Source organism: Drosophila takahashii, chromosome 2R (assembly GCF_030179915.1).
Source record: "Drosophila takahashii strain IR98-3 E-12201 chromosome 2R, DtakHiC1v2, whole genome shotgun sequence".
In the NCBI taxonomy this organism is placed as follows: Eukaryota; Metazoa; Arthropoda; class Insecta; order Diptera; family Drosophilidae; genus Drosophila; species Drosophila takahashii.
In genome coordinates, this window is record NC_091679.1 from 32,034,847 (window position 1) to 32,058,651 (window position 23,805).

Consider the following 23,805-nt stretch of genomic DNA (forward strand, 5'->3'; position numbering starts at 1 on the left):
CGCCCAACGTGGGGCTCGAACCCACGACCCTGAGATTAAGAGTCTCATGCTCTACCGACTGAGCTAGCCGGGCACTTGCACACCTCCCCGGCAGATAACATCTAAAGAATACGCTATCATTTATACCATTTTTGAGAAGAGAACTATGGAAAAGAATCTATAAATAGTTTATCTATTTATAAGTTTTTGAAACTTTGAAAAGAAAACCTCTAAAAAGGGAATGTTACTTAGAAATATCTAAATAACATTTTAGGAAATACTTGATGGAATGATCTATGTTAAATATATACCACTTGATGGTACTTAAATTCTTAAACCTATTCCATTTTAGTCTGCAAATCTGAATTGGGTGACATTTGAATATTTTTACCCTATTAAGCGGATTAAACCAGAATATGGAGCAAACCATAAAAGACGGCCAACTAATAAAAAAATTAAATTAATGTACTTTAAGGCATTTATTTCGCTTAGAACAACTTGCATATAAATGAGTCAGATGACGAGTCCTGCGCAGTGTCCGAGAAGGAGGCGTGGCCAAGGACGACCAATCGGGGGGCTCGGATAACACGCATTGCCTTTATCCGCCAGTCAGAGGAAAAGCCCGAAGCGGAAGGAAGCTGTGGAAATCATTCGGCTCTTCACTTGTTGCTCGACGAGTGTGCAGGGGAAAACTCCGAGGAAAAGCGTGAAAATTGATAATAAACGCACTTCGCACGTACACACACTCACATTTAAGGGGTGCGGTGGCATAGAACACTTCTAGTCACACATTTATTGCCAGCTTTTATTTTATGCTTTTGATTTATGGCGAGGCTTTTACACTTAGGAAATTGTCAGAAAGAAACTTTTTTGACCAACTGAAATATCATAATCATTCACAATGGTGGAAGCGAGAAACCCGGGCATACTTTCAGGCCTTACATAGAAATATTCAGAAAGCAAGACCACTTTAAAGATTAACTTTGTTTTAATCTGAAGGCCGTACTAAATCCGCTACAAGCCTAGAATAAAAGTCATTTTATGATTAATTCGCACTCCTTTCTCGCACCATCCATCTTTCCAGTCAGCTCGTTAGACATTGACCAATTGCCTGGCCATTAATTCTCCGTCTTTAGAAGCTTTTCCCTCTTAAGTGTCCCTGTGGATTGCTACTGCTCTGAACATCCCACCCCTTGCTTATCTAGTTAATTGCATTTTTATTTGCCTGTTGCACGGGCGCAAAGCTACAAAAATACAAGTGAAATGGATTTTGTGGCGCTTTAAGTAAATAATACAGTTTTTATTACCTCCATCGAATTGTACAGATAACGCGAGTCAGCTTAAGTATTTAGCACTCGACGCAATTAATCGTATGTTACGTAATAATAAAAACTTAAGAGCTAAGCCTAAGCGATTTTTTTTTTGTTCACAAGCATCAACGGAATTTGCCTAGCTTAAACAAACATTGCGATCGTAATCGATTAACATTTAACATTTCAACCAAGCGACTTATCATGTGTATTGTACAACAGAGTATTTTAGCTACATAACTAAGTCTATGAAATTGCACACAAGCAAACCCTAAGAACTAGGACTACAACTAGGCTAATTGGCCACGCTAACAAACTGCGAATGGGGGTTTCGGGGGATTGGGCTGGCTACCACTACGCATCGTAGATCTTCAGATTGTCAAACTCATCGAGCGTGTCCTCTGAACCAGAAGCGGTCAGGTCCGACAGCTCATCGAGGCACTTCTGGCGCTTGCGCACATTCCAGTGCAGACCCTCGGCGAGGGAGTCGAACCAATCGGAGATTTGATCCTGGGAGCAAATGCTGGGCACGGGATAGATGGAGGTGGTCACCCGCAGGCTGTCGCCATGGTTCAGCTCCTGATCGTTGCGTCCGTCGAAGGAGACGCGTGAGGTGTTGCGGCTATCAGGCGAAATGGATATCTGCAAAATCAAAGGGAAGCTATTAGTAAGGGAATTGTTTATATTCCTAATGGCTGATACCAGTGATTTAACAATCACATAAGATGGTGAATACATAGGTTTCTTTTACCTAAGCATTTACTAGTTCTATTCTTTAATGGTTTTCAAACTCACCTTAAGCTCTACTCCGGCGGGAACTACAATGGGTCTGAAGCTCAGCGAGTGCGGGCAGATGGGCGTTACCAAAATGGCCGGCACGGAGGGATGGATCATGGAGGCACCGGCTGCTGCCGCATATGCCGTGCTCCCAGTGGGCGTCGATACTATAAGCCCGTCACCCTGCACCGACGTGATGTACTTGCCGTCCAAGAAGATGTCAATGTTGCTCAGATACGGCGAGGGTCCGCGGTTGATCACCACCTCGTTCAGTACCAGGATGCTGTTGTTCGGGCAATTATTGTTGTTGCACCCGGCTTTCCCTGTTTGTCCGTTGTTGAGCTCCACGTAGTTGAGCTGCCTATGCAGGCTGGGCTTCAGGAGATTGCCACCCACGGCGGGCAGAAGGGACTCCTTGCGACGTTCGCCCTTGCGGTGGATGGAGCAGCGCAGACGACTGCGAAGCGTCAGGGCCGCATGGCCTTCCAGGACATTAGTCACCTGCTCCTGGAAATTGTCACACTGGAAGGGCGTGAGGAAACCGAGGGAGCCCAGATAGAAGGCCATCACCGGTGGCACCGACTGCTGGAACAGCTGGGAGGCATACAGCAGAGTGCCATCGCCTCCCAAGCAGACGATGAAGTCAATCCGATCGGTCAGGTCATCGCGTCCATCTCTGCGGGATTAAATATTATAAAGTGAGTACTTTAAAAAACACATTAAATTAAAAATTCTCTAAATTTACTAAATGTGCATTTTTTTACCCAGCTGGAACTAAACCCCTATACTTATAATTATAATTAAAATTTAATTATCAAACACTTCAAGCTCTTAGTTGCGTAATGAAACCCTCTTTCGTTATTAAACACATGTGCCTAGAACAGCTAAGACTATGAAGCCAACCAGATATACAAAGTAATTACAAGTTTTAATTATTTTCCACTCACTTGAAGGTCACCAGCTTTTCGCGCAGTGCCAGGAAACGCGCCCTAACTCCGGCGTAGTCGCCGTGGACCTGCCGGAACTTGGAGCTCTCCTGCTCCAGCTTGACGTCATCGCGAAGGAGCTTGTCCTCGAGGACGGCGGACTCCACCCAGACGACCATGTGCTTCTCGTTCACCAGCCACTCGACCAACTGGACGAAGGGCAGCAGGACCTGAGAGTCCTTCTTCTTGATCACCAAGACGGTAAGTGGGGGCTTGTACCAGGTCAAACGCTGGCTGGCCGGATCCTGAATCTGCATCACCATGGCAGAGTTCTTCATAATGCGACCACATGGCCCGAATTGCTGGAATGGCGACGGAGCATTCAGACTTCTAGTGCGCCTGAAAGAGATCAAGAGAAAATTTGCGTTAAAGAAAAGGTGTACAGAGGATGTTTACCACTAAAAATACACCTCAGAATACGTGGATCGGGCGCCACTGGGGTCACCTGTTGTTGCTCCTCAACCTCGGAAATCTGGCGCTGCAGGCCCGAAGCTAATCTCAACTTTTGGTGATGCATAACGCCAAATTCTGAGCTATTATGGATGGTCACGCCCTTTATATAGTCCCCTTAGTAGTACTGAACACCAAAACTTGTTGGAATTTTCGATGCGAGCGCGACTGCTGCTCGTTCGAAGGTTACAAAATCACTGACAGGCCAATTTGGTGTTCGAAAACACAAAATAAAGGTACCTATATGTATATAACGAATTTATATTTCTGTTTTCATTACAACAACACGTAGCAGCGCAAATAAACTTGTTGAATCTGCGGTCCAAACAAACAGGAATTGCACATGCTAGCAGAGAGTGAAGTGTGATATGAAAGAGCGGCCAAGAGAGCGGAAATGTGGGAGAGCATTGCTGCTGTTGAACTCTGTGCGTGCGAGTGTGTGAGTGCGGGGGTGCTGTTAACGGGTTTGATTGATGTGCTAATACGAGATGACTCAGCACAAAGAGACACAAAGAGAGCGTAGAGAGCAGAGATGAGCCAAATGAGCCGTAAGATAGACTAGGCAGAACTGGACCACTGAACCATGGGCACCGTGGATAAAGAACAGTGGGATGCATGGGCAGCTTTTAGCTTTCCAAATGTTTGCTAAAACGTGTGAAATATGTATATTACTGAAAGATATACAACTCTTAGCCTTTTCTTTTAAAATTAAATTTCTTAACCAATTAATGGAGGACTAAAGTGAAAGTAAATTAACGAGTCGTGTCACGATTTTTTTTAATAAAGGATGTACACTAAATTAAATATCCCCTCATTAGTCTCTTAACTGATGCCTTCACCCAGAACCATCGATCACAGAGCTAGTTCCATTGTCCTCGAACACAGGGTTCTGACTCACTCGATAAAAAAAGTTCGCCGAAAGGAGCAGCGCGAGGGAATTACGTTCAGGTGACGCATATGTTCTGATTCAGGAAGATGTGTTGACAGAAGGTGATCTTGTTCCCCATTGGTTTAATCATGATAATGACTTCGGGGAAAATTCAGATTCATTCATTCACTTACGCGACATGTTTTACAGTGAATGTCCGCTAAACGCACCTACTCGACCGCTACTAGAAACCGACTAAACTGAAAGTTCGGTGAGGGAAACAAACGACTTAAGTAAGCATTTTTTAATTCTCAGGCAGATATGCATGAGACGTCAGCATGACGTTGCTTAAAATTCCTAAAATCATTGACTTTCTGTAAGTCCGAAATCCGAATCATTTTCAATTTTCCCGCAGGCGATAATGAGGGGCCTACTATATAATCGGTTTGCCGTCCAGACAAGCCATGCAAATGCGGTTAAAGCCACCTGACCTGCACACCTTTGGATTTCGGCACGACGACTGTCACACCGATTTCGTTCCGATTCGAATATATTTCAATACATTTACCTGTTGCCTTTGGTTTATGGCCGGCGCCAAGCACAAACTGGCACGGATTTCAAACCTAACTGACGTCTCAAGTTCTTCCAAACAAACTGTAAAAAAATAGTAGCTTGTGAAGAAAAAATCTACACATAAATTAACAGACGGCGCCATCGTAGTACCAAAACGCGAGGTGTTAACAAACTCGTTTTCTAAGTGGCCAAAAAAATGAAAAACAAGACACGCCACAAATGCTGAACTATGCAGAAAGGTCAAGGACTTTTTTGCTTGTATTAATAAACTGAGAAAACTGTTTTTTTTTAAGCCAAGTACAGGCCGTAAAAGCTGATGTACTGATAAAATAGTTAGCTCACTCATGCTGATAGGCGAATATCAGTTGTGAAATTGATACTAAGTTCGAGGTATATAATTAACTGATTGATCTGTGTAAACAATAAGCGCCTAAATGCACACCACACTTTCGACACCTGATAGGCGGCAACGACATGGTAAACACTTGATTACAAAGCGGCACTTCTTATCGGAGCATGCCGCGTACAAATGTTCGAGTACCTGATAACTTTCAGATAACCCCACTGAGGGAAAAATACGTCATGTGGAATTATTTAATGGTTTTATTGTGATTTTTTTTTTGGCTCGTTTTTAAAATACTGTTTATTTAAAAGGGTTTTTTAATTAATTTTTTATTTAAATTGTTTTTTTTTTTGGTTGGGTTAAACCTTTTTTTTGACAGTGTGCTTTAATCAGTTTCTTTAGCTTATCAGAATTTGGCTTGTTTTTGGGTTGGTTTAGTTGGGATTACTTACGGCCAAGTGCCACTACGCCTGCGTCGAGTCGTGGAATCGAAGTAGCCGTCATCAGGTTCTTCTTCGGATTTGGCCAGAGTGATATCCTGGCTGGTGGCCAAGCAGCTTCCACTAGTCGCGGACTGATCCTTTGCCTTTGTGCTGGCCACATTGGCCTTGTGCTGGATTATTCTCTGGCGCTTAAGCGAGGCATTGTGCCGCACGAGGAGATCATTGTACTGGGTCTGCTGGTGGCCAGTGCCACTCCAAGCCAACTTATAGCTGAAGCGCTCCTCCAGACGATGCTGGTGCAGGGTGGCCAAGTCAATGTCCGACAGGCACGTCATAGTCAAGTCTTTTGATTACCAAATATCACTCAAAAATTCACTGGAGATTCGTTATTCGTGTGGTTAAAACATTTTTCCACTGAAATTGGGTTGGGAAAATTAACTACACATTTCGCTTGGCATTTCTTGGACGTTGTGCGTAGCCCCACACCCTTGAAATGGCCCTGATTCGAGCCAATGGTAAATAACATTAACCTTGCTCCCTTCCGCTGGGAGGTGTTAACAAAGTTAAACACTGTGGTAACTAAAGAATGCAACACATTTTTGTGGGATATAAAAAGGTAACTGCTTTGGCGCGTGGTAAAAGTTGATAAACAAAAACGATCAGTTTTGGTTTTTTGGATTTGAACCGGTTTTGGTTTCTTTTGAAATTTGTGCAAAATAAATTTGTTATTAGCAATCAAATAGTTTGTTTTGGTTGCTTTTTTTTCTGGCCAACCTAACGGACCAGAAACGTAGTTCCGGCTTTGACGCAAGAGCCATCGAAATTGAGGGAGCTGGCGACGGCTAGAAAGGAGCGGGACAAGGCCTAATATGCGTCATTGGCCAGCTTCCCTCGGCGGGGGGTTGGCGGCGTTGGACTTGGCCAACTTTTATCGCCTGCTTAGCCACATAACGATGTCAAGTATAAATCAATTGGCAAGAAATCCGCTGGCAGAGCCGCACGAAAAAGTAACTTGGACGTACTAAACAACCACAGTTAGCTTTATAACGAAAAATATAATTAAATTTGGTTTTTTCGTGAATGCCCAACGCAAAGGTCAACAATCTTTTAATAAGCCAAAAACAAAAAAACCACTTAGACCATAATTATAAAGACTTCTCTGCAGCTCTCTCGAAAAGCAACCTACTTGGACATAACAGTATCGCCAGCCATTAATCTAGAAATCGTGACCAGCGTGTGTAATGAGCTTGAAGATCTCAATCATTTCGGTTTCTTTCCGAAAGTGCCCAATCAACAGTTCATTAACAGAGGTCACATGAAGATTCTGTTGAGTGGCTGATAAGGTGGGCAACTTAACAGAAAGGGGAAGTACTTTTAGAGGTCTTTGTGGAATTGCAAAAATTCATTTGAAGTACAAGCAAGAACTCTGATAAGTTTAACATTTATCGTTAAAGAAGAAGTCATATTGATAATTCCAATTTTGTATAATATAAACTGTATTATTTAGAGGAATATATTTTTCTACTTCACAAATATAATATAAATTGTTCAACCCCTTCTCGCGAAAATATAATTGGTTTTAGCACTCGTTACAATTGAGTGATCTCTCCCATTTGGAATTCTAATTGAATGTATTGCATAACAAAAATCATTGCATCGCGTGATCCAAAATCTTCCCTGTCTTCTATTTTTACCCAGATCAGGAAGCAACAAGTAAGTGCATACAAGTCATTGAAAATGTTTCTGTAATATAAACAAAGGAAGGCAAAATCCACCACCCCCTCGCAGTCGCCGGTTACATCCGTAGTAATCGGACTATGACAATAGACGAGAACATAAAGCGAATTATAAATGACTTATGGGCACAAAGAAAATTGAAATAAATAAGCGACAGGCACAAATTAATTAATCAATAAACGGACGAGCTTAACAGCGAAATGCGCAGTGGCATCAACTAAGTTTAGTGATTATCATTGAATGGATCGGAAAGTGGACAAGAGAACTGCACCTACGGATCAGCAGGGCCACCTGGCCACAACGTGCCTACATGTCAGCTAGCGTTTCCATGATATAATTCAAATGACGCCTTTCGTCAACAATTCGTACATAGGTATTAAAGTTGCAACTGCAGGTATTATATTTGAACTCGTACAGTACTTGTGCAACCTTTGTTTGTTATTAAATTTTACTCATTAGAATAGATCACAACTTTTAGTAGGTAAAATAAAAAAAACAGCTCTCTGACTTTGTACTTAAATTCAAACAGCTTTTTCCAGATGGCTAGGTATTTAAGTTGGTCCATGATTTCCTTACCCAAAAGCAATAAGCTGATTTAAATTTAATTTTAAAGCTGACTACTATAAACATTTGAGGACTTTCAGTTGTGTGTACAAACTTTGTACCACAAAGCACACACGCAAATTAGTTTACATAAACAATTAACCCCTTGTTAATTTATCTTTAACAGCTAGCAACACTCCTCAAATATTGTTTTTTAAGTGAGTCAAAGCTATTCTATAAAAGGTATGGAGTTCTAGTTTCAACAATGGGATGAAACTTTACAAGAAAATAGAATTAATGAATTAACTTGAAAGTACAATTGCACTTTTATAAATTACTGCAATTCATGTACATAGTTGCACTTAACGACACTAATTTATGCAAATTAGGGAGATAAACCTGTAGTTTCAGAAAACCAGATTTATAAAAGTTATGATTTATAAAACGTTGACCTTAAATTCTTGAGAAGTTAGTTTTAGTAGAGAAACCTCTAGAAGAGTCCTATCGATGTTCGAGGCAATAGATTGACGGATTGACGGATAGCCAGCTGACTGACCATAGAAGGAAATCGAAAGTGGGCTGGGGCTCAGACCCCAGAAATGCCAAGTCATGTCTGCGCTAGAAAATGTTAGCCAGTGGCTGGCAACAAAGTACTCTAATTACACGTTATATAATCTGTTTTATTTTCTTTTTAGCACAAGCGCGAGCCAAGGCGAAGCTTTAAAGTTGAAACTGACCAGCAGCGATCGGCGGTAAGCAGCAGGTAAACGACCGACTCGAAACGAAAACCGCTCGACAATCGACGATCGACGGCGGTACAGGTGAGTTAAAGGTGCGACAGAGAGCGAACACGACTGTGCTGTCCGGTGAACATGCGATAACTGAGCTGGGACGCCAAAAATGTGATTAAATTGGACGATTTGTGCGCGATTCCGATTCGAAAATAAAAGTACGCGAGCCGAGCGATTGTAAACAATGAACGGCGATCGCTTGGCGGGTTTTCTCCGGACATCGCTGGTAAAAAACAGCTGAGCGAAGCCACGCGTCGCGATCGAAGAGAAATATGAAGGCAACAGGTGCTCTCTGTCTCTCTGTTATGTAAATGTAATGAGCGGCCAGTGGCTGTTTAATTGCTGATATTTAATTCCTAAAAAGCATGATTGATGAACGGAATCAGCCCAATAACCAAGCATAAAGCAATAAATCAACTAACAGAGCTATAAAAAAAACCGAATTAGATGCCTAACAGTTGATTTAAACTAAAAATATATTTACAGCGTCATTAAGACGGATTTGAATAACCCATCGAAGTCTTTAAAAACTTTTCAAATAAATTGCTCTTATTAATGAAATTACACGTGATGTAAAAATTGCAATTCAGCGAAGGAAATCGATTTCTGTTGCCTACATCTGGCACATGTCACACATTAGTCACACGTGTTAACAGTAGTTACAATTTCACTAGAAAATATAAATACAACATGTGTGGGCCACTTGTGAGCCAAGCATTTTCCGGCCTGGCTCTAATTGATTGCCAGCTATATTATAACATTTCCTTTGTTTTACGCAACAGTGCTGCCAGCTTTGAATAGGGAGCAGTTGGAAAATAACTGAAAATGATTAAATTAATAGGTTGAAATTTCGCTTAAATAATTTGAAAATAACTTAGAACCCCTGAAAACGAAATTAACTTAGCTGTCGGCAAGTGTCAGCAAAAATCCCCTTAAATCTGGTAAAGGTTAATTAACTTTTTTATTTTAAATATTTGATTCGAAAAAAAATTAATTTCTTAAAGATTTAAAGATTAATTACTCGACGGAGTCTTACCGAAATCTATCAATGTTTTATAATTGGGTGGTAAGCCCAACTTTTGTAAGTACTGGACTTTTTTTTAGAAAGGAATTAAAAAGAAATATATATTTCAATCACATAAAAGCAATTGAATCTACTTTTTTCATATATGTAAATAAAGATATCCCACATAGAATCGTTTTTATAACCAAAAATATGAACAACTTTTAGGAAGATTTCTAATTGATTTATAATCAATTAATTTTTAAAACATTCCTAACAAAATTGAGAATTGTTTTTTTTTACAAAGTATGAGTGTGCCAATTTAGGGAACTTTCTCATGTATGATTCATCTATTATAAGTGTTGGCCCCACTGTGCAGCCGACTTACCACCACCACCGCATCTGGAGGTCATCGCTGGCGGTGCCGTTATTTATGCCAGGTCCCGGTGCCGAGGATGCTGCAGCGCTTCCCTGTCGCCCGCTGTTCACATGGAGCAGCTGATTGTCGTGGTCGTCGTAGTACGATCCATTGGAATTCGAGGAGGACCCCACGGAGGAGCCGGTGGCCTTCGGAACCGTTTGGGCGGGCGAGGGGGTGGTTGTTGGGTTGACCGGGATGTTGTTGTAGGAGGACGTCATTGTGTTGGACTGGTCCCTTGTCTGTGTGTGTTTTCGTGTGCCTGCGCACCTGTGTGTGCGCGCAAGTGTGAGTGTTGTGTTGGCCTCGACTTGACCCACTAACGCGATGCACTGGCCAGCGACTCCCACTGCTAATTGGCAACTTCCCGGTTTTAATCCAGCGCTTACTAGCTGCTGATTTGCGATTTCGAGCACGCCAGTTCCAACGGGTCCATGTTATTTGTTTTTTACTTGCACCATTTCACGTCAGAGTGAATATACCGTCGCGCGCAAAGGGGAAAATACCGCAGTCACTGGACGGAAAAAAGGGGCACAAAAGCTGGTGTGCGGTCACACTAAGGCGCGAAAATTAAATATATGCTGATGCTTATAAAAAGGCGAATACTGTGCCACTTTACAGTTTTTTAACATTTTAATAATAATATAAGGGAACATTTGCCTTATATTTACAAAATACATAGTACAATTAACGAGTTATAACTTGTTAACCCAATATTTAAAAAAATTCACAATTCAGATATTCTTAGATTTAAAGATTCAGTCAAAAGTTCCTTTAAATAAAATATTTTGCGTATATTTTTTTGAATATTAAGGATTAACAGAACCCAGATCAAATTTAAAAATTCTACAAAGTTAAATGGAAGTTCAAGGACATCTACTCCTAACTCACCGAAACTGAGTGCGTTTTTCCAGCAAAGTAATGGGCAGCGGCTTTCTCAGCGGGGCTGGCGAACTTCCAGGCGTTGAGGCCTCTCCATCGACAATTTCCCGCGCCCGCTGCATATCTTCGGGATTCATTTCGAATATGTTCACTTCCCAACGCAATTAAGCACAATTAAATCACAACCGTTCGCTGGCAACGCTCGGCATCAACTACAGCGAGATTTTATGCAATTCACACGACCAGATAGGCACGCACCGCACACCTGTCGCACGCACACGCAAAAAACGGCGCACACCTTGAATTCGGCGGGCAAAAAAGGCAAAAACACGATCGAGCGAACGAACAATGGCACAAGATTTTAGATTTAGCCGTGTAATGAACATTGCTTGTACGCCTGAGGGCGCAAACATCTGGCAAACATAAAGCCTTAGTTTCGGCTATAGCTACACTTTCGATTCGCACCCAAATCGATGCAAACTAATTTTTTTGACAGGCCCAAGTGCGTGGCAACCACGTGAAGCCCCAATCCAATCCAATCGAAAGACAGCCGCGAGGTGAGCAACATGCAACAAGTGGCCTGGGAGAGGCGCTGTAAAACCAGTCTAAGTAATCTATATTGCAAGGTGTGCTTGCACTAGACTAATGTGAAATATACAAGGCAAAGTTGGAGAACACATTTCAATCAGTTTGCAATCAGTATTAATCTACAGCAGAACGTAATGTTAAAGCTACATTTGGTCAAAGGTAATAAAACATTCCATCCGTTTGCCTGTACAAGTTTGATTTACAATAATTAATATTATAAATTTATTTAAATTTGATGACAAATTTTCAATGATTCAGAAATCGTTTTAAAAACAATTTATTAGGTTTTACTAACAGCATTTATATTTATCTAGCAGAAATGTACAATATTTCAGTATTGCTTAATATTATATACCCTTTCTAAGAGCATATTGATTACAAAGAGTAAAAACTATAAAACTTTTCTTTTACATTTGACGAAATGTGCATAATCAATTTGTTCGAAACAGATACTTGCAAAATACTAAAAAATTACACACTAAATAAAGGGCCGATAACTAAGACTACATCTGAAAGCCTACAGTAACCTACAGTTACGATTAGCAAATGGGACTTACGCACTACACATCATACAATTTCATATTCTCGATCTCGTCCAGCGTATCCTCGGATCCGGAAGCGGTGAGATCCGACAGCTCGTCCAGGCACTTCTGACGCTTGCGCACATTCCAGTGCAGTCCGTCGGCGAGAGAGGCGAACCAGTCGGATATCTGATCCTGGGCGCAGATGCAGGGCACGGGATAAATAGAGGTGGTCACGCGGAGGCTGTCGCCGTGGAAGAGCTCCTGCCTGTTGCGTCCATCGAAGCTGACCCACGAGGTGTTGCGACTTTCGGGGGAAACTGATATCTGAAAGGTATGTTCATGTTACCAGGGGATCTGCTTGTGTGTATGTTTGCAACCCACCTTCAGCTCCACTCCTGCTGGCACCACAATGGGCCGGAAGCTCAGCGAGTGCGGGCAAATGGGAGTCACCATTATGGCCGGCACGGAGGGATGGATCATGGAGGCACCGGCTGCTGCCGCATATGCCGTGCTTCCCGTGGGCGTAGACACAATCAGGCCATCACCCTGCACCGACGTTATGTACTTGCCGTCCAGGAACAAATCGATATTGCTTAGGTACGGCGAGGGACCTCGATCAATCACCACTTCGTTGAGTACCAGGATGCTGTTGGCCGCTGGTCGGGCATCTCCATCCGGATCGACCTCCTGGGTCTTCTCCTCGTGCTTTCTATCGCTCCTGCGATGCATCACACAGCGTAGACGACTGCGGAGAGTCAGAGCAGCGTGTCCCTCGAGGACACTTGTGAGCTGCTCCTGGAAGTTGTCGAAGCGGAAGGGCGTCAGGAAGCCCAGCGAGCCCAAATGGAAGGCCATGACGGGGGGAACCGATTGCTGGAAGAGCAGGGAGGCATACAGCAGAGTGCCATCGCCTCCAAGACAGACTATGAAGTCGATACGGTCGGTCAGGTCATCGCGGCCATCTCTAAGGGATAAAAGTTTAAGTTACTAATCTATTTCACCAGTTTTCACAAGAACAGACTTACTTGAAAGTGACCAGCTTATCGCGTATAACCTTGAACCGAACATTTTCGTTGAGCTGAGCATCTTCCAAGACAGCCGACTCCACCCAGACCACCATGTTCTTCTCCTGCAGCAGCCAGTCCACGAGTTGGACAAACGGCGCCAGCACCGAGGCGTCGCTGACCTTCTTGATCACCAGAACGGTGAGTGGAGGCTTGTACCAGGTCAAACGCTGACTGGCCGGATCCTGGATCTGCATCACCATTGCCGAGTTCTTCATTATGCGTCCACATGGTCCGAATTGTTGGACAGGCGAGGGGGCATTCAAACTTCGAGTGCGCCTGAAAAGAGTGCGAGAAACGAGAACAATTAATATGGATAGGGAATGTTGAGTAACTCTTTCAAGACCTTAGTAAATGACGCTTGGTTTGCGGCCTTAAAGCTGGCTCCACCTGAATGCAGTTGTTATTGCAATCGTTTATATCCTCCCACTTGACATTATTGAACTCTTCGATACTCAAGGAACTATGAAGCGGAAACGAGGCAACCGCCTGCTCCTGCTCAGGTCGCAAGGGAAACATTTCTTAATTTTTTTTTACTTATTTAAGGGTTTTGAAAAATCTGTCTGGCTATCACTACCTTTTCAAGTCGCAGACTAAATCAAACCAACTGTAAATCAACCTTATGCAAATGGCGACAAAAAAAGCATAGAGAAATGAAGAGAAAATTAAGTGATAGGATTCAAGAGAACTGCATCGAAGATTCCCCTTCCTGCTTGCATTCGTAAACACACTGAGAAAAAAGTAAAAGTCTTACCAGGAACAAATCAAATTTATAGTCTCTCAGAAACAACTTATTAATAAATTGGCTTGAATTCTCAGATTTCCCTTTAAAAAACATTCAGAATTGAATAGAAACCATGTCTGCTGACCACATTTTTTCCTGTGCACCCTATTGCGCCATCGTGCCACTGATTTGGCTTACAAATTCCAGCTTTTCGCATGCAATCTTATCGCTAGGAGAACATTCTCAGCTGCTTGTCCACTTACGGCCAGGTGCCGGATCGTCTGCGTTTCCCACCTGACGCCAATCCATTGGCATTATCTCGATTATCTCGGGACCGTCCCCGTTCCAGACAGTTGCCGTTGAGGTCGCGCTGCACCATCTTCTGCATATTCCGCTCCAGACAGAGTCGCGTCATGGGACTGAATCCCTCCTGGTGCGGATGGTATATATGCTCGCTGTTGGGCAATCCGCAGTGCCACCGCTGGTCCAAGCGATTCTCGTGCAAGGTGGCCAAATCAATGTCCGACAGGCAGGCCATTTTCGGTCTCCAAAATCGCTTTCAAACTAGTCAAAATATATCTTTGGACTGCAGTTTAGTACTCTTTGATTTTTTGGAATGCAGTCAGACCGCATTGTTTTGGACGGCGAAAAAGGGACCAAGGTTAGTTTTGTTTTCACAACAAATTGTTCGTTTCAAAAATAACACGCCCACGCACTTTTCATCGATGAGCCAACAAAATATGGGCCCAAAAATGTGCCAGCCGTAAAAGAGAAAGTGTTTTATCAGCGCAAGGGGGACAAAACTGGTAATTAGAAATGCATTAAGCTGGTGGCGAGCGTAGGGAAAATGTCTCTTTTGTGTTGACTTTGACTTTTGGTAAAAGACGGGTATATTTTCCACCGAGTTTCCGCTTGATTACTACGCACAGCTGGCCGGAAAATTGGAGGCAATAAAACGACCGAGGGCCCTGAAAGTGTCAACCGGGCGATCGCGTGTGCGAGCAGCAACTGAGCAGCCGAGCTGACAAGGTTGGTCCGAAACGAACTGGGCTTTTTACTCTCCGCCATCAACAGTTCCCCGTTCCCAGAACCATATGGCTATGCCAGAGCGCAGGCGCAGAGGCCTTGGCGGTCAATTAACAGTTCAATTGATAATATCGAAGATATCACAACGAATTGATTCGTCAAAAATGGAGCAGTTCATGGATCCATTTATAGACCAAAATCGCTTTTCAATTTCTTTCGTATAAATTGATTAGTCAATAATACATTCAACTTTGATAAGAAAGTCGTTATAGGGAGTGTATCTATCCTTAAAATAATGCCTCTTATCATTTAAATTTTGTATCGTTTGATGGAAAATTTTGTTATGATATCTAGTTTCATCAAACAAATTTTTAGTACAACTATTTGAAATGTAATTCAAGTTTCCAATTTTCATTTAACTTATAATTGACTAATTAAGAAATAAATCAAATCACATTACAAAATAAATTAAATAAAAACAATCATTTAAAATCAACCTAGACCTATTCATGTATCCATCACTGTAGTTGCATGAGGGATGGGAGGACGATAAGAGATGTGTGTACATACATATGTATGCAAAACTGCATGATTACAAATTCGGGCAGGTGATTATGACCTACCACCACCAGCTGCTGAGGCCGTCTCCCAATCCCGGAGCCGAGGTGGACGCAGTTGCCCCATCCGCCGTTCCTGGGGCATGCAACAGATGCCCTCCATCTGCAGCGGCGTCCCTTTCGGTGCAGAAAAATGCCTGGTTATCGGCGGTGTTGCTGTCCACCGGCGCGGGCATCTTTCTATGTCTGCTCTAGGTTCCCGGAAAGATCAGGGTCACCATCTGTACCCCTTTAGCAGGAATCCGGCTCTCTTGTTGTTATATTTTATGCAGCACTTCGCGCAGATATTAACCGATTTTTAATAATGCAAAAAAACTGCCCAAAGTGTTGTAGCAGCCAGCTAGAACTGTCTTACTGACAGGTTATCATCGATAGTATCGATGTTTTGGTCTATCGTGAGAGTAAGGCGCGCACTTTGAAAACCCGCAAACACCATCGTCACTCACAACAGCGTTCGTCATTCATATTTACTTTTGACAAAGGAATGCTTTTGGCATTGCAAATTAGTCAGGCACGTGAAAACAATGTTTATTTTCAGCCTAAATTGTACGTGATTTGTAAGTGCCTTTAACATCACAAACAAAAGGTTTGCTGTTTATTTTTAGAACCACTTAAAAACAATATACAAATATTAGATATGAGCAACTGATGAAATTGTAAAAAAAAATATTTTTAGTGTATCTTTATACAAATATCATATCAGTTAATTCTTTCTTTTTTTAAGTTTTCTTACATTTGTATAGCAAAGTTGAAACTTTTCGTTTTTATATTTAAAACATGAAGATTTTAAAACTCACCTAAATTGCTTACGCCTCTCGCTCAAATCCAGGACTCTTCTCAGCGGTTTGGGTGAGTTCCCCGGCGATGTTCCTGTGGCTCCATCGTTCTCCTCCTCCAAGGAACTGGACACCGAACTATTTGCCACCATTTGGCGGGCCAATTGCAAATCCTCCTCACGCATCTTTGTAAGATAAAGCTTAGATTCGACGAGAACCTCGTTGTTCCGGTGGCGAGATACAACTAAATGCCTTTTCGAGCTTCGTTTTCCAAAATATATACAATGCATGCGCATATGTAATACCTGGCTGCTGTGCCCGCCCCACTCGTACTCGTACTTTGAATTCATTAAGAGCCTCCCGATATTTACATTTCCAGAGCAACTTTTTCGAGCGGTCCATATTTTGACGGCCCCGGGGCGTGGTCGATCGGGCTGAGACCGATTTATAAGCTATGCGTGGATTAATAGCCGGCGGCGCGTTCTTAATAATATATGTCCGAAGGTAGCGCCAAGAAAATAGGCCCATTTTTGCATTAACACCGATGCTTGGATTTTTAAGTGGACCTGCGAATTTGTTTGATTCACTGGTTTTCATTTAAATATTCCGTTTGTCCATTTTATATAAGAAATATTTTGCTATTTTAAAATTCAATTTATGACCAAGGTTAAATCTTTTGGGGCAGTTTTACTCCATCTCCATCAGTAGGAATCCAACACTTTACCGTCGCTATTCTCAGTACACTTGTGACTTCCGGGTTATTCATTTGCACTTCTTCTGTTGCTTTTGCGTCTAAAAATTTGCAAGGTCCGGATTTAAAATGTATTAAATAGTAAAAACAGGAAAATATAGAGAAAAGAGTTAAATTGTAAATATTTGGTTACTGCGAGAGATTTGAAATTTTACACGTAGCTGATACAATTTAAAAATTTTAGTAAAATTGTATTATTTCGTTAATTACACTTAATTTTTAAATTTACCTTGATGGATATTATATACTTGAATTCGTTACGAAATCCCAAGTTAAACTGCGTTTTCCAAAAAGTTCCCTGACGCCAGGATACTTAGCAGAAGGACCTCAAAGTTCAAAAAACGCTGAAATTGGGGTATATCAGTTAAACGGATTCATGGTTTGTATTGCTGTTAAAATTTTTTAAAAGGGACACTCTTTATTTTTCGAACTCCAAACTCAAAATAAATATTAGAGGTTTTTAAAGGAGAAATAATTGAATTGCGACATAACCATAAACAAAGGAAAAGTGCTCTTTAAGGACTTTTACCAATTGCCCAAAATTATACTCTATAATATAAATGACAAATAAACAGAACTTTCTAATGTTTTACACCCGTATTTTATCTATTTTATGGAGAATACTTTTTGGCAAATTAGTAAAAGTCCTTAAAGAGTAATTATCTTTTGTTTATGATACATTTTTTATGTAACAAAGTGTTATTATTTTACTTGTTTCTTATCTGTACTAGTTTTTGACATTGAAATGCTGTAAATTCGCTGTTAATCACTCTGTTAAAAATTATCGATGACAGTATCGATAGCATCGAACAAGCATCGATTGTGGTTCCATCTCTACAGCCGACGATTTTACGTCAAAAACGAATTAAGTTTATTTAACGTGTAAACGTATAAATAAAAAAGCGAACCACAATGGCAGCGAAGGCGGCACTTCCCCTGCAGATGTTTGGCCGGCGTCTCGTCCAGCTGAGGTCATCGGTCACGGCCCAGAACCTGAGGTAAATCCATCCGCATTGCTTCCTCTTTTCTGTGACGTAATGAGGCCGCACGCTTGTCGGCAATTGCACGTAATTCTAACATTGCCCACCCACCCCCTCCACAGCGCCCTTCGTGTGTCCCATCAGCGGCTGTACAGCACAGAAAAGCAGCCGGAAGAGGCGGCGGCAGGAGCGGCGGAGCAGAAAACGCCCGCAGCCTCGCCAGAAGTGGAGAAGCTCACCAAGGATCTGGCCGCCGCCAAGGAACAGAACGCCGAGCTGCTGGACAAGTACAAGCGGTCCCTCGCCGACAGCGAGAACATGCGCAACCGACTGAACAAGCAGATCAGCGACGCCAAGATCTTCGGCATCCAGAGCTTCTGCAAGGACCTGCTCGAAGTGGCGGACACCCTGGGCCATGCCACGCAGGCGGTGCCCAAGGATAAGGTACAGCTTTTAATTCAGGATTTTCTTAGAGAAACACTAATTTTGTAAGGCCTTGGAGGGTTGAGATAACCTATTCCCATTTCTAGAAATTCTTACTTAAAGATCTGAATATTTTTCTCAACTGCATTCTTAGTCTTTTTAACCTTTGGATTTGTATACATCATATTTAAGACAATTTCGAAAGTCAAAAGTGGTTCCCATCTTCCCAATTAGAATTCCCTGTATATTTTATTATTATTATATCTTAGCGTTCTAGGTTTTAGAAACTTATGAATTAATACGTTGGTCAATCAGTCAGTTTAAAGTTAAATTAAAGATACCATACAAATAGAAACCTCTAATGTACATATCATTATAGTAAAATGAATTTACGCAAACATTTCCGAAAGATGTATACAAATCGTTTTCACTTTCCCACAATCTATTTAAAAGTATATTATACTATTATAGAATGAGTTTTGTTTACCTTTTCACTTAAATTACACCAAGCAATGTATAATATAAAGTTAATGGGGTTAATAATATTCCTCAAATTTCATTCAGATTCAGAATCTAGATAGATTTTAGCACCATTCCAAAGACACCCTTTATTAATCCCCAACTTGTTTACAGCTCAGCGGCAACGCTGACTTGAAGAACCTGTACGAGGGCCTCACCATGACTCGCGCCTCGCTGCTGCAAGTGTTCAAGCGACATGGCCTGGAACCCCTGGATCCCATCAACCAGAAGTTCGACCCCAACCAGCACGAGGCTCTGTTCCAGAAGGAGGACAAGACCGTCGAGGCCAACACCGTGGTGGAGGTGACCAAACTGGGCTACAAACTGCATGAGCGTTGCATACGGCCCGCCTTGGTGGGCGTGTCCAAGTGTTGATAGCCAAGCGGCTGCCCAGCGGCGTGCGAAATTCCCAGTCCCCCCCGAATTCCCCCAAGAAGGAACCTCCAATTTACATGGCCTCGCTCTCGGTTATTTGCAATTTGTTTTCCACTGCAAAATTCATGTACGTAAACCCCGTGTAAATACAGCCTATCCTCAAATGCATCCTTCGGGCAGCGCTTGCGAATTTAAAATTCCTCCTAGTTTCTAAGAGATCTGTGACTGGATTCGATGACCACAATTTGTACCACACGCGTTGCCATCGAGTGTTCCACTTTAAGGTTTAATTACGATAATAAAACATGTGTTAGTTTGTTGAAATGAAGCGGAGTTTTCGTTTGGGTCGTAGAAACCTCAAGTAATCCTGTTTGTGTAGGCCTCCTTCTGATTTCTTTCATTTTCCCCGCTTTCGATCCCCTTCGAAATGTGAAACCCTCGAGAAAAACCATTTCTTTTGTCAACAAAATCCAGGTAGCGAAGGGTAATCACATTCCTGTTCGTCGCGTAGGTGGGAAATTCAATGGAAAATCGAGTTTTTCTATGGCCCAGCAGGTAGCGCTCACCCAGGAATTCAGAGAAATACAAGATTCTAGCTCGAGATGCATTTATATTTCGAAAGATTTTCGAGCTCTGTTGGTTAGTTGTCCTTAAACATTTGAAGTGAACGGAATGATTGGCGTGTTTATGCGTTTTCTCTGGTCGTTGGCCATGATGCAGTGCATCCACGCTAGAGTGGCAATGCGTCCACTGTTCTACGGCCAGGACAGTGCTATTATAGTGGACATCAATAGAAAATTTCCACCCAGGCTGGACTCCAAACTACAGAATGCCTTGTACTTCAACATGCCGGTTTATAAACTTATTAAACCTAATGTACCTACGACAACTACGACCACCACAGAGGCTCCAAGTTCTGACTATCCAGCTGATCTTCTGGATATAGCTCACAACAAGCTGGGCCTGAAAAATATACCCAGCATTGAGGAGCTGGGCGCAATGATTGGCACGGATAACGTGAGGGAAACCATCGATTATGTACGCAATTTGGCCGGTTCTGAAGAAGGTCTGGCGCTGATGAAACAGTATCTGGACACATTGAACTTCGAGGAGGCGGCGGAGGAGGAGAATGTGGCGGAGGTCAAGGAGGCGGCTGATGACGATGACGAAGATGACAATACCATGGACAATGCCAGCTATTTTGAGATGCCTCAGGAGAAGCCAACGACCGCAGCTCCCAGTTCTGAAGTAAGCCTAATGAAGCGCATCGGTGACCTTATGGAGCAGTACAATCCGTGGTCAGGTCAGGCCATTACCACGCCATCTCCTCCGTTTATCGCTCCGCCAACCGGTGCGTTCCAACCCGTTTTTGTGGCTCCTCTAGCGAGGAGTACGAAGCAACCTATGCGCCCCATCTTGGTCAGGCAACCGCTGCCCTATCACTATCCCATTCCGTTAAGACCAGTGGCTTTGCCCACCATCAAGCCGATTGAAGTGCCCCGCAGCAGCAGCACACCGGCACCCAAGCCACATCTCAATACGCCCAAAAGGCACGAGGAAGCGGTGGCGGTCACATACTCATCCTTGCCTCCACACGTCCAGCAGATCGCCAAAATGGCCAATATCCCGCTAGAGGTCGTAGAAAGCTTCCTGGAGCGGCAACCCAAGCTGGCGGAGCTGGCCAAGCGGTTGAGCACCCTGGCACTGAGCCCGGAACAAACCCAGGCCATGAACTCCCAGGTGCTCAAGGCCGTCCAGAACGCACTGACCAAGAACGACGACCTCCAGCGACTGATCGAGGCTTCCCAGGCCCTTAAGTAGGCCAAATGTGCAACTAGTCTTAATACCATTTCAAAGAAAATAAATTTCCTATAAACAAACTATTTTTGTATATCTTTTTATATTGCTATTTTTTTATGGTTTTTATGTTCTCAGCTCAGGAATGATTGACTATAATTATAGGGGAGGAGTTAAGTAAAGCTAAATTTGTATTACGTTTATATCAACTGAAATCATTTGAAAGGGTTTATATGGGGCAGTAATAATTCTAGAATGTATTAACTTTAATGAAACAAAAAATAATTCGAAATTCTAAATAATTCTAAGGGCTTTACAGACAAATTTATATATTAGAAAAGTTGGTCGATTTGTTGTTACCTATAGTACCGTAGTTGAATTATATTAAAATTACCCTTGATTCAAAAGATATAATAAACCAACTCAAAAATATATATAAATAATTTTTTTTCAAATTTTATTTTATTTATTTTCTAAAATTTTGTACTTTGTACTGGAATAGACTACAGAGTCGAGGCCGAAATTTTTTAATTTTTTTATTTTTTCATAAAGAAATGTGAAATGCCACAATTCTTAGCAAAAGGTTACACTCGAACATAGTTGTTAATTTAATAATTTAAACTGTGGAAGTACCTCAAAACGCGGAGACTTTATCAAAGATGTGAGCCAACACGTTATTAAATACTACCTAATTTTTCTTGCGATTCTTGCATAACAGAAGCATTTTTGTAAATATTGCCACCGTTAAAAAGTTGCTGAAGCGCTTAGAACTTTAATAATTTAATATGTATTTGTTCAACAATTTAAATAAAATGCAAAGCCACAAAATCAGCAAAGCATGTGGTATGATTGTTGATGGAATTTCTATATGTCCTTAAAAATAGCACTCAATTGCCCTGAAAAATGGGCAAGTGAGCGTGCATAGGACAAAACAAAATTGTATTAAATGGGGAAAAATCTTTATTCTTTTAAACTGTTTGACAATTTAAATGAAATGCAAAACCAATGAAATAGTCAGGCATTTGGTAAGATTGTCCGTGGGTTTCCTATATGTCCTTAAAAATAGCACTCAATTACCTTGAAAAGGGGGCAATTGAGCGTGCATAGGACACACAAAGTATTATCAAATGGAATGGAAAATATCTTTTTATTTGTTTGACAATTTAAATGAAATGCAAAACTAATGAAAAAGTCAGGCATTTGGTAAGATTGTCTGTGGGTTCTTTATATGTCCTTAAAAATAGCACTCAATTACCCTGAAAAATGGGCAGTTGAGCGTGCATAGGACAACACGTGGTTCTAGAAAGTGAGAGATAAGTGCACATCTCCACGAAAAATATAACGATTTTGCTCGAGCGAAGTAAAAAATTAAAGTGACGTCAGCAGTGTGACCTTTTACGGTGACCAAAAATATGCCTAACCATCAGAGGTGTATTTAGGGCTGTCCACTCGTAAAAAAGCTAAACTAGCGTTTTATAGCCAGAAAATTAAATCGCGTTGCCAACTTCCTAAGGTGAAGTTCGATAAGGAAGAAATCGGGAAACCAATTCAGACAATAATATATGAATTCAAATAAATAAACCCCAAAGTTTCTTTCCCTATGTTAAATAAACAACTTAAAATTAACTTCTTACTTTTGGTTTGTTTACTTTTCGATTGTCAACAAACACAGCTGACTGACTCCTAATAACGCGGTCACTCTGAAAAAATACGATTTTTGTATATGAGTAATAGTCTTTATTGACAAAACAAATGTGCATTTCGTAGTCAAAATGACGGATTTCCAATGGCCCTGGGAGTACACTTTCCCCCCCTTCTTCACGTGAGTACCAAGTAGAATATTAACCAGCAGTTGGATAATCGCAGGTCTTGTAGATTACAGCCCCACGAAGAAACCAGACAGCAGCAGCTGAAGGTCTGGACAGATCTGTTTCTCAAATACCTCAGGCACACGAATAGGTTTACGCTCAGCATTGGGGACCAGAACTCCCCGCTGTTCCACAACGAATCTTTGAAGCGCCGCCTCTCGCCGGAGCTCGTCCTGGCCATTCTGGCCGAACTGGAGCAGACGGGGCATGCGAATCCGCTGGACAAGCGCCGCCAGGAGTGGCAGGTCTACTGGTTCACCCTCGAGGAGTACGGCAACATGGTCTACGACTGGGTGCAGGAAACCGGCCAGACGAACACCATCTGCACGCTGTACGAGATCGCCGCCGGCGAGAGTACCGCCCAGCTGGACTTTCACGGCGTGGACGAGGCGGTGCTGCTCAGCGCCCTCCGGTTGCTGGAGGAGAAGGGTCGGTGCGAGCTAATCGAGATGGACGGCAGCCACGGCGTCAAGTTCTTCTAAGTGTCCATTGTATTTGTTAACTTTGTCCTGCGAATTATGTTTCCCTTTATTGAAGAGTAAATGAATGTAAATTTAACAGCGATCTTCATTTTATCTTGGAAAAGGAAACGGAGATCCCTTTAGTTAAGATAAGTGACATTAAAGCAGGAAGATTTTTATTTTAAAAAGACTACTGCGATATTTTGTTT

General features: G+C 42.1%; 5 protein-coding genes, 1 long non-coding RNA gene and 1 other non-coding gene across 14 annotated transcripts; 4 read left to right on the forward strand and 3 right to left on the reverse strand.

Annotated features, from left to right (window-relative positions):
• On the reverse strand, positions 1–73 carry TRNAK-CUU (transfer RNA lysine (anticodon CUU)). Its single transcript has one exon. It is a non-coding gene; the product is annotated as a tRNA-Lys (tRNA).
• A 1,185-nt stretch (positions 74–1,258) lies between these two features.
• Positions 1,259–12,372, reverse strand: Nadk1a (NAD kinase 1a). 5 transcript variants are annotated; one of them, XM_070214128.1, is made up of 5 exons: positions 10,192–10,316; positions 5,739–6,143; positions 3,014–3,391; positions 2,085–2,742; positions 1,259–1,931 (listed from the first exon to the last, which is right to left on the reverse strand). In XM_070214128.1, exons 2-5 carry the CDS (start codon positions 6,062–6,064, stop codon positions 1,644–1,646), a joined length of 1,650 nt encoding a protein of 549 aa, XP_070070229.1. In that variant the 5' UTR covers positions 6,065–6,143; positions 10,192–10,316; the 3' UTR covers positions 1,259–1,643. The 5 variants fall into 5 exon arrangements, with proteins under 5 accessions (XP_070070229.1, XP_017001110.1, XP_070070230.1 ...); XM_017145621.3 differs by lacking the exon at positions 10,192–10,316 and adding an exon at positions 8,747–8,887; XM_070214129.1 differs by lacking the exons at positions 5,739–6,143; positions 10,192–10,316 and adding an exon at positions 12,249–12,372.
• Positions 9,311–10,659, forward strand: LOC138912801 (uncharacterized). The gene is made up of 2 exons (XR_011418357.1): positions 9,311–9,741; positions 9,805–10,659. It is a non-coding gene; the product is annotated as an uncharacterized lncRNA (long non-coding RNA).
• On the reverse strand, positions 11,945–16,895 carry Nadk1b (NAD kinase 1b). Of its 4 annotated transcripts, none has more exons than XM_017145679.3 (4): positions 16,444–16,895; positions 13,241–13,558; positions 12,597–13,179; positions 11,945–12,539 (listed from the first exon to the last, which is right to left on the reverse strand). In XM_017145679.3, exons 1-4 carry the CDS (start codon positions 16,770–16,772, stop codon positions 12,252–12,254), a joined length of 1,518 nt encoding a protein of 505 aa, XP_017001168.3. In that variant the 5' UTR covers positions 16,773–16,895; the 3' UTR covers positions 11,945–12,251. The 4 variants fall into 4 exon arrangements, with proteins under 4 accessions (XP_017001168.3, XP_017001167.1, XP_017001165.1 ...); XM_017145678.3 differs by lacking the exon at positions 16,444–16,895 and adding an exon at positions 15,653–15,957; XM_017145676.3 differs by lacking the exon at positions 16,444–16,895 and adding an exon at positions 14,267–15,008.
• Positions 16,896–17,985: 1,090 nt separating this feature from the next.
• Roe1 (grpE protein homolog, mitochondrial Roe1) lies at positions 17,986–19,794 on the forward strand. Its single transcript, XM_017145692.3, has 3 exons — positions 17,986–18,171; positions 18,276–18,597; positions 19,210–19,794. The coding sequence occupies exons 1-3, from the start codon at positions 18,086–18,088 to the stop codon at positions 19,468–19,470; spliced, it is 669 nt and encodes a 222-aa protein (XP_017001181.2). The 5' UTR covers positions 17,986–18,085; the 3' UTR covers positions 19,471–19,794.
• A 128-nt stretch (positions 19,795–19,922) lies between these two features.
• Positions 19,923–21,348, forward strand: link. Its single transcript, XM_017145691.3, has one exon. It carries the CDS (start codon positions 20,143–20,145, stop codon positions 21,289–21,291), a length of 1,149 nt encoding a protein of 382 aa, XP_017001180.3. The 5' UTR covers positions 19,923–20,142; the 3' UTR covers positions 21,292–21,348.
• Positions 21,349–22,783: 1,435 nt separating this feature from the next.
• Vps25 (vacuolar protein sorting 25) lies at positions 22,784–23,693 on the forward strand. Its single transcript, XM_017145500.3, has 2 exons — positions 22,784–23,089; positions 23,143–23,693. The coding sequence occupies exons 1-2, from the start codon at positions 23,040–23,042 to the stop codon at positions 23,615–23,617; spliced, it is 525 nt and encodes a 174-aa protein (XP_017000989.2). The 5' UTR covers positions 22,784–23,039; the 3' UTR covers positions 23,618–23,693.
• Positions 23,694–23,805: the final 112 nt, after the last annotated feature.